The sequence below is a fragment of the Cyprinodon tularosa genome, unplaced genomic scaffold (assembly GCF_016077235.1).
Source record: "Cyprinodon tularosa strain WSP-4 unplaced genomic scaffold, ASM1607723v1 ctg35, whole genome shotgun sequence".
Taxonomy (NCBI): domain Eukaryota; kingdom Metazoa; phylum Chordata; class Actinopteri; order Cyprinodontiformes; family Cyprinodontidae; genus Cyprinodon; species Cyprinodon tularosa.
This window is the reverse complement of record NW_024039063.1, coordinates 1,642,136-1,658,919: the sequence shown is the minus strand read 5'-3', so window position 1 is coordinate 1,658,919 and position 16,784 is coordinate 1,642,136. Positions and strand designations below refer to the sequence as shown.

General features: G+C 37.3%; 1 protein-coding gene across 2 annotated transcripts in view; it reads right to left on the bottom strand.

Annotated features, from left to right (window-relative positions):
- Window positions 1-1,030: 1,030 nt before the first annotated feature.
- ddah1 (dimethylarginine dimethylaminohydrolase 1) overlaps window positions 1,031-16,784 on the bottom strand; it is a 90,395-nt gene continuing 74,641 nt past the window's right edge. For both annotated transcript variants that reach the window (XM_038295062.1, XM_038295060.1), the window contains exons 6-7: window positions 13,969-14,112; window positions 1,031-1,366 (exon numbers count right to left, since the gene is read on the bottom strand). In XM_038295062.1, coding sequence (XP_038150990.1) covers window positions 1,250-1,366; window positions 13,969-14,112 — 261 coding nt within the window. In that variant the 3' untranslated portion in view covers window positions 1,031-1,249. The remainder of the gene's footprint in view (window positions 1,367-13,968; window positions 14,113-16,784) is intronic.

Below are 16,784 nucleotides of genomic sequence, written 5' to 3'. Positions count from 1 at the left end.
AAATGAGAAAAAAAGTAACCAAGTCTAATTTTTATTCTTAGCTATGCACTGCTTTCTATTGTTTCATCAAATTACATTAAAAGGAAATGCTATTATATTTGTGGTTGTCATGGCAAAATGAAAAAAAAAAAAGTTCAAAGTAAATTAATACTTGGATGGCACAGTGAATTCTTAACTAGCCTCTATTTTTTTGTGTGCTTTTTTTTTTACAAAAAAAAAATGTTTTAAGTGATGGTGCTGTTAGTATCACAAAGCAAACTGCACTCTCATACAAAAACAAAACAGCTTATGAATTCTGAATTTCAGTAAACTGGATATCAACATAAGATTTTAAGGTATAAGAATATTACAATCATCACAGCAGAAGACTTTTCAAGCTTCTTAAATAACAGATTTTCAGAATTACAAACATGGCAGTTGCTACATTGCTCTTTTGAAAAGCATGTGTTGAAGTGGTTTCAGTTAGATTTAGCACCATGTGTATGGAACCAGTCAAAAGTTTGCAAAAAAGGGGCAAAGCAAATATTTGCAGCTATGGTTTAGGCGTTAGTGTTAGCTAAACTGGTTTCTTTCATCTTGGTCCAGAATTTTTCTGTTAAAAATATTTCAAACTAATTAGGCACAAAAATACAAAAGGTAAATCAAGGTTTAAAATGATGCACATAAACAATATAGGCTAACTCTATATACTTCTTTTTAACAATTGTTTTGTCTTACAGTTTTTTTGTTTTTTTTAGAACAGTGTTATTAAGATGTAGGCATAAAATTAAAAAGAGGTATTTAAGGAATAAGAGCTAATGGTCATATACATGAAATTGCATTCACAGACTAATCAACACTAATGCTATAAAACAGAAGCAGGTTGAATGATCTGAATCAAAATGGCACATATATTCCTGTAATGATTACAAATCAGATTTTACATTATAAGAAATAGCCATTTTTGCTCTGTTGTCGGCTTTTTATGTTGAACACAGTCAGTCTAAATGTTAGAGAACAATACTGCTATATTTATGTCCAAATTCAGATTTTTTTTTGAGACATTGGTAACCCAATGTTGTATCTTAATCATTTCACCAAGTCTTAATGTAATTTTAGTAATATCCTAATAGCTTCCACTAGAGTTTATGGAATAAAAACACAAAAAGTGCTTCTCTCTTCCATGTACCTCAATATCTTTGATCAACATTAAGCTATGTACCAAATACAGTGCTTGATCAAAGTGCACTGAAAGGCCCAGTCAGCATGCTCAGATGTTTGTCTTCTTGTTGATGAGGACTGAGCAGCATGTGAGTGCCCCATCCACTTTAACCTTTTCCAAATTGGACACAGGAATCAGCATGTGGTCTTTCAGTTTTTCAAACACCTGCAAGACAGAAGCAAGAACGTCAACAGTGATCTTCATATTAAATATATGCAACAACAAAAAAACGTTTGAAAATGAATGCAACTTCAGGCATGTGACATTGAAAAACATATATACATGTATATATATATATATATACATGTATATATATATATATATATATATATATATATATATATATACATATATATATATATATATATATATATATATATATATATATATATACATATATATATATATATATATATATATATATATATATATATATATATATATATATATATATATATATATAAAGCCTACAGAACAAATGCAAAGTAAGAAATCCAAGCTTGGAAGACCTGACGGCTATAGCCAGAGGCAACAGTGAACAGTCAAGGGTTGTACTGTTATTATAGGTCTCAAGGGAAATTTTTACATTCCAACATTTCAAGTAAATGTACAATTTGAGTTCTCTTCAGGTACACTGGCTTCCCCATACAGTAAAACAAAAACAAAAAAAGGTCTATGTCAGGTTAGGTTAATGGGTTTCACTACTGTACATTGCCCTGAGGTGTATGTGTGTGTTGAGTTGGTGTGTGGGAAGGGTACGCCTGTTTTTTTGAATCAGAGTGAGTACCATTCTCTCTATTTTAAAAACAAAGTGATGACTATTTTATGAGTAAGCTAAACTGTGGAGTAAACAGTATCTGGGGTGGGTTGCCATCCAGTGGCCAAGTTTCTGACAGCAGATAAGCAGGAGTGATTTATTTTCTTTTACAATATTCTACAAATTAAGTTCATAGTGGCAAAGAGGTGCAAACGCACTGCAAATACATAAACATAGAGCAAATGAAAATTAGACTAACGCAGAAAACATCTGTAAAGGAAAAACACTAGTGTTAAACCAATACTGATACCAGCATCGGACAGGGCCCTGATACTGCACAAAAATGGTAGTATCGGTATCGTCGAGTACCATCAAATAGGGCACTGATACCATTTTGAGAGGCAAAAGTTTAATCAACTATTGTCACCCATTCCAGGTAGGCAACAAAGTGTTCTACTGGATTCACTTGTATTAGTCTTTTTCCTGCTTCACAAAGGTAGGCATCAGCTTGACAAAGCCATGATGGCTATTGTTTTACATCCAAGTAGTATGCAGTTCTTCATATATATATATATATATATACACACAAACATCAATTTCAAACAGATGGTATCGGTATGGCATCGGTATCGGCTGATACTGCACTGCCATTATCGGTGCCAAAAAAACCCTGCTAAAGAGAAATGCTAAATCTTAAAATACAGAGAGTAGCAAAGGTATTACAAAACTCAATACAAAAAAACAAAAAGAAATATTTCAAAAAAGCTCTGGATAATGGTATTGCTACAGACAGACAACCACCTATTCATAGGGGACTATCGCATGCATTTTGTATGTTTTTATTGCTTAGGCATTTCCAATGGGTTTTATGTTATCTTTTTTATGTTTATGTGCTTGCAGCACATCCACACTTTGCTGCTCACTATTCCCTGTTATTGCAGCATTTCTTATTTGTAGGATTCTCCTATACATGTGTTGTATTTGTGTGTCAGTTTTATTTTTCTGTTTGCAATTCTTATTTTCATCTATCCATTACTTTTTTTCTGCGTTTCCCCCTTTGGCCACTGCAGAAAACTGTTTCGCCTTGACTTTTTAACAGTACATTACTCCTAAAGAATATTTGCATAATTCAGAAAATAAACCTAATATAAAAGAATGAAGTCTGTATAATATAAAGTGTGGCTTTTTACAACCTCCTTAACAATTTTTATGTAAACATAAAAATGTGGTAAATAATGAATATTTTTTTCATTATAGATTTTAAGTTTTTGATTTTATTCTTTCATAACTAAAGAAAGTAAATGTATCTCCTGTCAGCAATTACTAGCAGTTACTAATATGAATATAAACCTCAGAAAACATAAACAATAATTTCATTTCAGATGGATAGAGTCATCAAATTGTTTGTGCTAACACAAATATCAGAAGAGAGGGTCAAAATATTAAGCAAGAGCACATCTCTAAACAGTTTCTGGTCTCCAAGCAAAATCTCAAAACAAAAACAACAAAAAAAACACAAAAAAAGAAAATATAGTGAGATCTATTACAGCATTCTCAAAAGACCCTTGTAAAGTAATGTGTCACACTGTGGCCTTTTTCCAAAAGAAAACCAAGGTTTTCCTACTGCACTTCCAAACCAGGACATTTTCTTTTTAAACTCTCACTTCAACCCTGCTGTGATACCAAGCTAGGCCTTAAAGCACAACCAGAGGGACCAACTAAACCCACTTATATGGAATGATGCAATATGGTGAACAAAGCTTCTGTTGATGCAGATGATATCTCTAACGTCACTGCACTGAATGCTTAAGGAGTGTTGTGTAATGTAGGAGTAAAAGCCAGGTTTCGGCGTAACTGAAACAATGGCACTCCCCTTTTGCAAACAGGATTATAATAATGGAAACTATGGTTTACATAGATGCCCCCCCACAGTTTTCCATGTTATTCTTTGTTTATACTTTGGCAAAGTTACAACAGTGTGGAAACAATCCTGTGTACAAAAAAGTCTATGTAGGTAAAGGAACTTTATAACAAAATTAGCTGTCATGTTTAAAATGTTCAACAGTAATTGTTGTCCACAGTAACATGCTATGCTTCCTGCCTTTTTAAACTCAAATATCCAGGAAAAGTAATTAGTACTTTTATCTGTCTATCAGCATGGTTTCAGTAAGCCCATCCTTAGCGTAGTGAAACTACCCTCCTCTTCCAAAGGGTCTGAACATCAGAGGTTTTCCCAGGACAAAGTTATCAGCAGGTTCTGGTACTGTCCAATGCTGTCCACTCAAAGGGATGTGCCCGTAAAATGATCAATTAAAAGGGAAATTAAATGTTTTAGCAAGTTATGTTTTTTCTTTTCTTTCAAAAGGATATAGGAGAGAGCATATAGAAGGCGTCTTAGCCATTGTTGGGTTTCTCTAAATGTGTTTTTTTGGGCAAATATCCTGTAGCAACTGAAACCTAGTTTTCTGACAAAGACTGAGCAGCACATTTCTCTCTTGAATCGATTAATGGTCGTGAGGTGTAATTTTACACCTCACGACCATTAATTGGTGTTGGCCTATTGGGTTAGAGTAGTGCACTTGTGGTCTGAGAGGACTGCAGGTACATGGTTCGATCCCCACAGCCTCCACTCAGCAAAACCCTTAACCCCATACTTCTCCCCAGGCGCCACACAATGCCAGCCCACTGTTCCCTAAGGGGATGGGTTAAATGCAGAGGTAAATTTCTCCAATGTGAGATCAATAAAGTTAAATTATTATTATTAGCCCCAAAACATAACCAAGCCTTCTCTATGTTTCACTATCAGGAAAGTGTTCTTTTCTTGATATGCATCATGTTTCCATCTGTTAACATAGAGCTTATGTGCCTTGGCAAAAACTTCTTTCATCTGTCCATAGAACTCTCTCCCAGAAGCTTTGTGGCTTATCAACATGTAGTTTGGCAAATTCAACTCTGTGTTTTATATGATTTGTTTTCAACAATGCTGTGCACCTTAACTCAGATTAAGTCCACTTAAAACAACAACGAAACTGGTGTTCCATGAGCTTGAAGTTAATCTACAATCTCTTTAGCAGTGTTTCTGGGCAATTTTGCTACCATTTGTACTATCTGTCCCTTTGATTTGCCATCAACTTCCCCCCTGCCGCCATGGAGAGGGAGGTTGGCTATAGACAAATGGATCTTTTTGAATAAGTGCAACTGTAGTAACAGGAACATCAAGCTGCTCAGTGTTATAGCCTGTACCTCTAACATCCTTATCCATGATATTCTTTCTAATCTCCTGGGACAACTTCCTTTTCTTTCTTTGGTGTCTGTTGAGTGATACACCATGTCACCAAATAGCACAGCTACTATGAGTAGCCCTATATATAGGCCTATTGACTGATTACAATATTGTAGGCACCTGTGCTGCTAGTTGGCAGACAAACCTTGACTTAACATGTCTCTTTAGTCACATTATTATCAATATTTGTTAGAAGTACCACCATGTTTGTTCATGCCTGTTTCATGAGTTTATTTTTTAAATCATACCACTGACTTAAATTTGTTAATTTGTATTCAATATTACTTATGTCATGTTTAAGTTATATATGTGACCATTGCAGGTTTGTCTTTCATAAAACAAGTTTTGCTGACAATTTAATTCACATGTGTATGTTAATATCTGTAATCACAAAGGACTCAGGCTCAAACCTGAGTCTTCTGATGTTGCTGACAGACAAAGGCTGAATTGTGTTAAATGCACTGGAAAATTCTGAGAATACGATCTTCACAATGCTATCTGTCTTGTCCAAATGACAGTGGGTGTTTGGAAATAAGTGTATGATGGCATCTTTAACTCCATCTACATGGCAATAGGCAAATTGCAGGGGGTCCTGATAGCTGCATGTTTGCTTGCTTACCAACAGAAGTCTCTCTGTGATCTCAAAAGTAAGGGCACCTTTTGGTTGTTATTTTCTTGGTACTTGAAAAGGGCAGGAGGTTTTCCACATTGCTGTGACCGACTAAGTCAGGCAAAGGTTGAAGAGGTGTTGTAGAATCATATGGAGCTGATCTGGCACACGCGTAGGCATTTATGACTCTGGGGATGGACATTCTGGGCCTGGTAACTTAGTGTGATCCTGTGTCTCCAGTTGTCTCTCCACTTGACTTAAAGAGAGAGAAAAGTGGTAGGTGTAGAAACACTGTTTGCTGATTTGGTTGAGAACAAATTCATAGAAGCATGGGTGTCTTTGGCATCGGTGAAAGATGAAACATCAAGGGTGAGAGGGAGGCTTTGGGTCAAAAGTGTGCAGTTTTATTTTCTGACTTTGGGCAGGAGATAATGATGCTGAGCTTGTCCCTGAACTAAACCAATTAAAAATGTTTTAAAATCTCATTAGATCTGTTCAGACTCTCATCTGCTTTATCCTCCTGCTTGAAGCCTGTGATCTTCTTCTTACCCTTGATATTGTTACGCTGGAGCTCGCTTTCCAGCTTCCTGTATGCCTTCTTGCGTTCTCTTCAGATCAGTTTAGTTTAATTCACTTTATTTATATAGCGCCAATTCACAAAACGTGTAACCTGAAGGCACTTAACAGAGACAATTCAAGCAGATAATATAGTAAGATTGGTTCCAAATGTTCTATCTAAGGACAATCAGCTGATTCCATCAAGTGGTTGACTTTGCAGGATTCACTTCTGCCATCAAGTGGTTGACTTTGCAGGATTCACTTCAGTAGGCCTTCTGCTGATGTTGTGTATTAATCTGCACTAATCATAAGATAAAATAAAGTTAATGTTTTATAAGTTTAAAGTTGTTTTCCCAAATACTGTTATAAGAGCAATTCAAGGCCAAAAAGGAAAAGAAAAAAACAGAGCAATGAATGGAGCCATTCAAGGCCAGAGAGGAGAAAAGCAGAGCAGTGAGTATGTGTAACTATTGCACCTGGCCCCAATAGGAGTGAAGTCTGCAGGACAACGCAGGGTTGAGGCCCCTTAGTGATAAGAAAGCACACTCAATAAAAATGAAATATTTGACATCTCAAGGTTGCCCAGCTCAGCAAAATTTGGCCATACAAAAAGAGTTGTTATTTTCAAGGCACACGGAGCGGTAATGGTCCCAGAAAGGGTGATGCTTTGACTAAGACACGAGGGGGGAGCAGTAGGCCAGACTGACATGGCTTGAAGCAAGGGAAAGATGTGTTCTGACATGTTTGTGACTAAACCGTCATAAGTTTCTGATTTGAATGCACCAGATGTTTTCATGGCCTGAGAGATTGCTCTCACAAGAATGAGATGTGTCTATGAATGTCACCGTGATTTGCAGATAAATATCAATGTGACCTTTACCAAAGACTGAAATATGTTCTGAAGGGGGTTTTCCACCAATAAGAAATGTATAAAAGGGAGCTGTGTTCCCCATTTGTTCAGCTTCGGCTCACCGGTGACCAGCTCAGTGTGAATGTGTAGTGTTTAGCAATAAACACACTGGACCCGGACTCAGCTGCCTCTGCCTAAATTTTTTGATCTTTGTTTGAGAATTTTTCTGCTTTTTAAGAACTTTGAATTTTTATAAAACTTAGCTTCAATTTTAAGTCGTCAAGAAGAGAATTATAGACGACACTGAGGCCTACTGAAGTTTAAGGAGACAGTAATGCTTCTTTGCAATTCTCAGTAAATTGCTGTCTCCTACTGAAGGCTCTTTTTTTCTTTTTTAGCAGTTTCTGCAGATCACTGGTGAACCAGGGTGTATTATCGGGGAAATATTTTGCTATGCTTTTAATAAAGGTTAAAAAAAACGGCCTGCCATATCCCACATAAACTCGAGAAACAATCTTCTCACATTAATTTGAGCAGCATTGTTCTCCTTCGCAATCTTCCTCTCCTTTGCAGCTGTAGTGCTGTTTCTCTGTCTTAAACACATTCCCCCTTTTTTTATTTTATTTCTTCATTAAAGTTTGTAGTTCCAGTGGGATGAAAAAGACACTTTCCTGTTTCCTGTTGTCATGGTGACTCTTCAAATCAGGGCTCCAGTTATAATGGCTCTTCATACTTGTTACGCACATGATCAACTCTGAGTGGATCTACTAAGAGTTGATTGAACTAATTCATAGCAGCCGTTGTGAAACTGAAATCTTAAGAGTTCCCGACCTTAGGTTAGATCAATTTAGAGTTGTGCATTTGAATCCGAGTTTGCTTCTTGAAACAAAGCCCTAGTCTGTAGCCTCAAAACACGTCTATAGCCCTCACAGGGCTTCCTCAGGTTCCTGAGATCATCTTCTCACATTTCTCTTTAATACAGGTTACCTCTTATAAAATTGGTTTAATACAAGAAGAAGCAGAGAAAAAAAAAAAGATTGCAATCATTAGTTTAGAGATTGGATTCTTAACATTTGCATACAAATATTTTTTGTACAGCAGCTGACAAAGGTTTAAAGTGAGAGTGCAGAGAGTGAAGCATGATTAAAATTAGTTATTGCATCAAATACATTTGGTGGTTCTGTCTGTACATCGGCAGTATCGAGTGATAAATCTCAAATAGTGCTAGGAATACAACATACAGTATTTGGCTTTTATATGTGTTTACAATGTATATGGCTATTGGCTTTCAGGTATTTCCACGGTACTGCTGGCACATGTGCTCATCGTACCTGTGCTGGAATTCTACTTAGGCTCATCAGGGATTATTAAAACAGTAGAAGGAAACTTAGTATACATAAACTTATCTTTTTTATGGTCAAATTGTTTTTGGTGCTTTTTGAGTAGGCATATAACATCACGATGACCCTTTACAGAAGAAGACTTTATTTTAATGAAAAAAATCCGCACTTAAAGTCATCTTCATTATGGTTCCTCAGGAAAAGCTTAGATTTTGAATTACTCCCAGAACATCACATTAGCTACTTTCCTGCTGTATTTGGCACCTCTATCTACAGTTAATCTTTTTTATCATCTCAAGCTCAGTTCTCATTACTGCAGTCATGGTTTATGTATTGGGTCAGGTTGACATGGTGCAACACAGTTGAACCATAATTAATCTCCTATGTACTTTCAAGACATTGGTAAACCTTTATTATGCCCTATCTCCAAATTGTCAGACACCACCAATCCTCTCCCATGACCCCTGGCTTCGTTTTTGTGGAACTCTTATGTAACTTCACAATCAGCTAAAAATAGAGCGGAGGTCAAGACAGAGTGTTTGGAGGCAGATGTCTTGCAAAGCGGCTCAGTGATTATGCAGAAAAATCTAATCTCACAGGAAGTGCAAGCAAAAATTCCCCTTCGGAAATATGTACCAAATCCAGACCCACTGTGCAAGACATTACAGTCAGCACTGATTAGGCAGTCCCTGCTGTTTTATTCTGTCTTGGGTTATCAGTTTGTTTTTCCAAGTTACAAAATCTTACAGTGAGTATATGCATATTTAGGGAAAAAATTTGGTTTTAGAATCGTTTCTTATATACGTAGATTTCCACTAGTTCTAGATTTCCATATATTTCCACTAGTTATGATTTTGCCTTAGCCATTGCAACATGTAAACATGTAAAGAACTAAACCATGTCATTGCAACTTTGGTCATGCAGTTATTTGGAGTCATGCAGACTGTGTTGGTCAACCAACACCTCCTGCCTGGTCAAGAAGGCTCAGAAGCGCCTCTTCTTCCTAAGAACACGGAGGAAGAATCAGCTCCTCTCAACTATACTGGTGAACTTCTCTCGCTTTGAGATAGAAAGCATCCTAACCAACTGTGTAACAGTGTGGTACGGAAGCTATTCTTTTGCAGAGTGCAAGGCACCTACATCGAGCCCGTAGCATTCTTAGGGACTCATCCCATCCAATCCACAGACTGTTTTCTCTTCTACCCTCCGGCAGCTAAAGAATAGCTTTTTCCCCAGAGCTCTCTCTTTACTGAACTCTAACCCTCACAGATAGACTCTACTCTCCTTCCTCACACCTACAGTACCACAATTTTGCAATTGTGTTTTTTTACAAAAAATTTTACTGAAATGTTCACCTGCACTCCTGTTACTATTGTAACAACTGTTTACATGCATCTTGCACTACTCACCTTGACTGAATATTGATTTGCACTGCCAACTGCTTATATTTGCACTGCCAACTGTTTATTCGAAGCACCAATTGTTTACATTTACATCTGCAATAAAGTACTTTACCTGTAATATGCAATTACCTTCCACTGCACTTTAATTTAGATAGCTTCTGTCCAAACTTTATTATTCATTTTATAGTAAAACCCATCTGTATATATGCTGCTATTGTACATAACTGTAAAAACCCTAATATCCACCTGTATATTATATTCGGTACATATCCAGCTGTAAATTTAGGTTATAACACTAGTTTTCTATATATTATATTCATCTGTTAGAAATATTCTGTTTATAATAGTATTCATCTCTATACTTATTCAGTAGAAACCCATGTCCTGTATTTATGAAACCATTATTTATCCTGCACTTGCTACTATTGCACTTCTGGTTAGACCTAAACTGCATTTTGTTGCCTTGTACCTGTACCTGTGTAATGACAATAAAGTTGAATCTAATCTAATCTAATTTTAAAGTCTTCATCCTGCTTGTCTAAAGTGTTTTGCAGGCTTAACAATTTTTTCCCCTTGGGTTTGACTGTATTGAGCTTTATTAATCTTCCCATCAATGCTACAAGCTTCAGCATCCTTTTTGAAGAAAAGCTGTATGGCATCATGCTGCCAATATTTTTGTTCTATGTTGGAAACGGTGTATTCAATGTGATTTGCAGTTTTAGACACATCCAAAAAAAATTATATACGCTATTATTCATACATCTTTTTTTCTACACAGATTGTGAATTTTTTGGCTTACTTGATGATGGCCTTTTTACTTGTCACTTTTCCTGAAAAGCCCACTTTGTGGCATTAGCTTTGTGGCATCTGCACATATTACCAATTGTTCTTTCAACCGACTGTCTCACATTAGCTTAAAATCTTTGCAACTCTTCAAGGGTTTCAATAGGCTTCCTAACTGTTTTTCTCTTTTTTTTCTCTCTTTTTTAAATGCTCTTCTTGCACAGAACTGTCCTCCATGACATGCTAAAAGTTTGGAATATTGTTATATTTCCTAACTTTGCTTTATGCTTCTCTACATCTTCTCCCCTGACCTGGTTCTTTCCTTAGTCTTCATTATGCTTCTGTTTATGTTTGCTCTTAATCCTCAATAACAGGTTAATCTCTGTTGGTTTACTTAAAATAATCCCACAGAAATTTCTAAAAGCTTAAAGATGAAATAAAAAATAGAAACGATGTAGAGAAATAAATACTTTTGCAAGGCACAGTACATTTTTAAATAAACTATCCAAATAGACTATTCAAGGTACTCCCAAAGCAAGAAGTATAATATAAACAAATATATTTTATCATGCTCAAGATAAATTCCCTCAGCCATTCTTCCTGGAAAAAAATAAGACTTCTTTGCCGTTTTAGGTCCAAAGACACATCATTTTGTGAATTCCTCCTTCTAAAAATAGCTGGCAGGGATTGAGACTTTAACCACAGAGTACATTTTGAGGTTTGAGCACTGTCTCTGCCGACTGCATGTTGCCAGGTTTAATCTTGTGAGAACCATAATGACTTCTTATGCCTTGGAATTACCCCAAAGAATAAAAAAAAATGCAGCTACTGCTAAGTCTTCCCTGACCCAACAGACAAATGTAGGAAAAAGTTTATAATTCATGTCAAGCAGCCACAAAGGATAAATGTCTCAAGGGCCAGAGGCCATACAGTATGTCTGTTAAATCTAAAGCTGTGTTCAAAACAAACATGTTTTAAGCATAACTCACATTCATATCTTACATGCTGTGCATCAATGAAAGCTCTTTTTTTTCAATGTATTTCTTTTAAGATACTATCTGCTCAATATGCCACTGTGAAACAAATATTTTTTAGACCTGTTTGTTAAATGAAAATATTACATGTATTTAATAAGAATTTTGCAAAAAGACAGACCAATCTAAGATTATTAGAATTTCTCAAATATAAAATAATTATATGTAAGATTGCTCTTTAATTGTGCAGTCTTTAAACTTGTGTCAACGTAAGCAGAATTAGTGCCAATATGAAAATATTTCTTTTTGTATTTTACAAATATAGAATGGGTTTTATATATTCCAAGCTAATTAGATTAAGTTTTTTTTAGGTTTAGAGTAATTAAATTCAGGTTTTAGTCTATATGTTTAAAATTTTAAACGATAGATTAATAAACATAGTTTAAATAACTTGGAATAGAGTATAAAGGAATTTCTAATTTAGAAACTTGGTCTGACAGCAACTGAAAAACGATTTTAAGGCTCCCTGGCTATATTTCAATTTAATTTGCACTTGTTGAAGTCTATTGCTTATCAGGGGCTGGGTCATGGGGCTGTAGTCTAAGCAGAGTAGCGATGAAGCCCAAGGCATTCCAGGGCCAGTCAAGAGACATAGTCCTTCCAGAGTATCGTTGGCAACTATCTTGGCCTCCTCCAACTGGAACATGTCTGGAACACCTCATGTTGGAGATGTCCAGGAGTCATCTGATGCAAATGTCTGAGCCACCTCAGCTGACTTCTTTCAATGGCCCTACCTTAAGCCTCTCCCCCAGATGGCTGAGCTCCTCACCTGATCTATCTCTAAGGAAGTGACCAGCCACCCTGTGAAGAACATTTTAGCCAACTGTAACCAGGATCTCGTTCTTTTAGTCCTGATCCAGATTTCCTGACCATAGGTAGTGGCGAGCTCATAGGCTGATAGCAAATGTAGACATTTGCCTCTTGGCTCAGCTCTCTCTTCGCTACAACCAACCACCACAGTCCACATTATCTCAGCAGCCGAACGATTCATTTTATTGATCTCCTGCTCCATTCTCCCCTCACTCATGAGCAGGACCCCAAGATACTTGAATTCCTCCACTTGAAGCAGTACCTATCCCTTAACCTGGAGAGCATGAGTGACCCTGGGATTTTGACTTTGATGAGCTGATGAGCTTTATCCCAGCAGCTTGGCACTTGGCGGTGAGCCTCCTAAGCCCATGCTGCAGACCTAAGCAGGAGGGAGCCAGTAGAAACATGTGTTCCACAAAAAGCAAGGAAGAAATCTATTGGTCCCAAAACCCAACCCCAAACCATAGATTAGAAACAGGACCGATGACAGAGGGTGGCCCAGCTGGAGTTCGACATGCCCTGGCAACAGTTCTTAGCTTAACCCTGCCAATGCAAACTAACTCCTGCTCCGCTCTGTATAGCAATCGGATGGCTCCTAGAAGATGGCCGCCCGACTCCATACTTTTGGACTGCCACCCATAGAGCACCACAGGGAACATGGTTCAAATACCTACTCCATGTCCACAAAACACACACGGACTGCCCGGTGCAAACTACTATAAACCCTCAAGCCTGCAATTAAATTCATTTTTATAGTATCAGTGTATAAAAGAGCATTTCAATGCACTTTACAGAGACAATTCAATCAAATCATACAGATGGACTGGTTAATGGTTATCCATCTAAGAAAAACGAAGAAAACAAAACTGCATTTTTCAACAAAAATGTAAACTTTAGAGTCAATGTGAACTCTTTTTGGTATAAGCTGATTTTTGAAGCATTTTCATTGTAAAACCACTTTGACATGACATTGATAAAGTTTAATGGGGAAGATAATAACTTACCTAAAAAACATTTCTTGTTGTTAGACTTGTCAGAACCTATAACAATTCAGCTCATTTGAAATTGTAGCTTCTTTTGTTTAAAAAGCCAGCTTTGGTCTGGGAGAAAATGAACACGTTGCACATGTAAGGCTCTTCTTTCTTGCCAGTTGTTGTTCTCAGAGGTCTGGAGAGGTTGCAGTGTAATACAGATAACCCTCTTTAAATCTAAAATGCCAAACCAGTTCGGCTTTCATAATGATTGTCCTTCCTACCACAGGTGTTACTTTCAGCATTGTCACTGACAGTCTAATTGTGCAGTAAGATAAAGTAAGTATGGGATTTAAAATGAATAGTACCTTAACACTCTCTGGAAACTCCTCCGCTGTGCAGTGCAGGAGCACGTGTCCCTTGTTTGGCAGATTCATGTAGATGCAGTTGGCAGCAATATCATCAGGTACCGTCAGCTTGTCATAGCGATGGTCACTCATTTGCTGCATGATCTGATTAATTGTAAACGGGAGACATACATGTTTGGGTAAATAAGTAAGTTCACATTGTGGACAGAAACAGACACAAAACAGACTTCCACTCAGATTCCTTGACTCAGAACTGAGCCCACAATCCCAAAAGCAGCTCAGCATCCTTTTACTTGCCAAACCACTGTGGCTGACTGAGGGGGGGCTTAATGGAGAACACAGGAGCAGACAGACATTCCTTCTCGGCAGATGTCATGTAATCAGCTTAGGTTGGGATGAACTGAACGGCTAGGGGGGTAAATGTTCCTGAGTAAAAAGTCAGGGTGTCTAAAATGTTATGGCCAGAATCAAAGCAGGTGGCTCCGAAGGTTTAAGAGCAGAACTCTGTGAATGAATATCTTTGAGATTAGTGGAAAAGGGAAATGCAAAAACCTATTAAAAAAGTTGACCAAAAAATTGCTTCAAAAAGAAAAAGCCACCGAAAAAGCCATGCTTGTGGGACTGCCATTTTCAACAACAGCTCAGGGTTTACTCCGGATAAGCCCGATTTACACTACCCTCTGAAAACCGATCAGTGCCGAGTTCGGACTGAGCTTGGATCTGAGGAATCTCGGCGTGGTTTAAAAAAGGTATGTAAATGTTGGAAATGTCCTGGCTACCACACACACAAATGTGGTATTAGTAGTTAAAAAACTGTCTAAACCTTGATGCCACCAAAGATCACAAAATACACAACTTTATTTGTGATTGGTGTTGAGATTTAATAAGATGTCAGAAAATCTAGTAGGTAATTTTATCTTTAAACAGGTCTTTAATTAGTGCAAAATATAATGTAAACAATTATAAACCATAAAGTAGGGCCTAGACATCTATAAAGTCCAACATTAAATCAAAGAATAATGGTCTTTCAAATAAACATTGATTTTTGGATGGACAGTGGCTTAGGTCCAGCAAATATGCAGAGCAGTTACTGGGGCAGCACAGAGTGCCCAGTCAAGAGTGCTAAATCCAAATATTTATTGGAATGTAATAAAATCCCCACTGGGCAGAGCCTTGGCAAACTGATAACTAGGTCTTTGACAATTTACTGGATTTGATGCCCTCCACGCTGTTCATCAGCATAATTTGCATTTTGACCTTTGATATGAATATTTATAAAATTTCCCACCATGCCTTTAAAAGTTTTATTATTCTCCTTTTCACTCAGCAACAGCAACACGTGTAAGGTAAATTCTGCAAAAGCTGTAAAAATATGTGAAAATGACATTGTTTATCAACAAAAAATATTTCTTTGTTTATTTTCTGACATATACTTCAGTGAAACAGAGTAGAACAGAAAGATGAGTCCATTCCTCATGTTTTGTAAACATTTTATTATATCTATATCGTAAAACCCAATGAAACTATCATACTGAATTCAGTATCCAGCCTATATTTACTGTCTGTAGGAGAAATGTAGAAAATTTGCCCAATTATCTATTATTTGTCCAATTAGCCCTAATCCTTCCTCAGTGTCATGTGATCCAGTTTAAGGTTACAGGGTTTAAGGTGTGAACCTTATGGCCAAGAGACATCTGATATCTGTCAAAGTTGTAGCTCTAATTAAGACAGCCTAGCCTATAAGAAAATTGCCAAAAACCTGTGAAACTGAGCTGCAGCAACAGAAGAATTTAAGTGCACATGCTCAGAGTAACATCCAGAGACATCCATCCATCTTCTGACACGCTTAATCCCAAGTATGGTCGCGAGGGGCTCTGGTGCCTATCTCACAGTGTCTACAGGCGAGAGGCGGGGTACACCCTGGACAGGTCGCCAGTCCATCGCAGGACAACACAGAGACAAACAACCATTCACTCACACACTCACACCTAATGAGAATTTAGAGAGCCAATTAACCTAACAGTCATGTTTTTGGACTGTGGGAGGAAGTCAGAGTACCCAGAGAGAACCAACGCATGCTCAGGGAGAACATGCCAAAAAGAAAACCCCAGGCCAGGATTTGACCCAGAACCCTCTTGCCACAAGGCAACAGTTCTACCCAATACATCACCATGCAGCAAACATCCCATCTTGAAAGACATAATGCAATCTTTCTTATAGCATGTTAAATGTTGATATCTGCTTTCTTGTAGATGAATTGACTTTAATATTTATTATACAAACTTAATTTGCCAATAGCTCTTGACCTTGCTGCAAGGCAGCACTGCTACCCACTGCACCACTGAGCAGCCATCCAGCTGTCGGTGCTCAGACAGAAAGCAGCACACGGAATCAAATGCTCTGCATGGTTGTCATCCCATAAGAATGCGTCTTTTAAAAATAATGCTCAAGAAGGCCTGCGAATCATTTGCTAAACACAAGAACACTAATGATATGCATTTCCAAAATCATGTCCAGCCATCTGGTGGGACCTAGATAAAATAATTTGGTTCAGATAGAGTGTAGTTTCTTAGGTAGCAACCAGTTTAGAAGTACCACAGACAAGTGTGTCTTGTCAATAGTTAGGCAGGGTGGTGGGGTGTCGTGATTTTGAGCTAGGAGCTGTGGGGAGCTACGGTTCATCGAGGGGACCACGACTACCAACATATATTTGGACATACTACCGAAGATGGTTAATTCTGTCGCTTAAAAGCTAATTTTTTTCTTTATTTATTGGCTAAAGTAAATATATAAAACTATTAAAAAATTTAATTAAT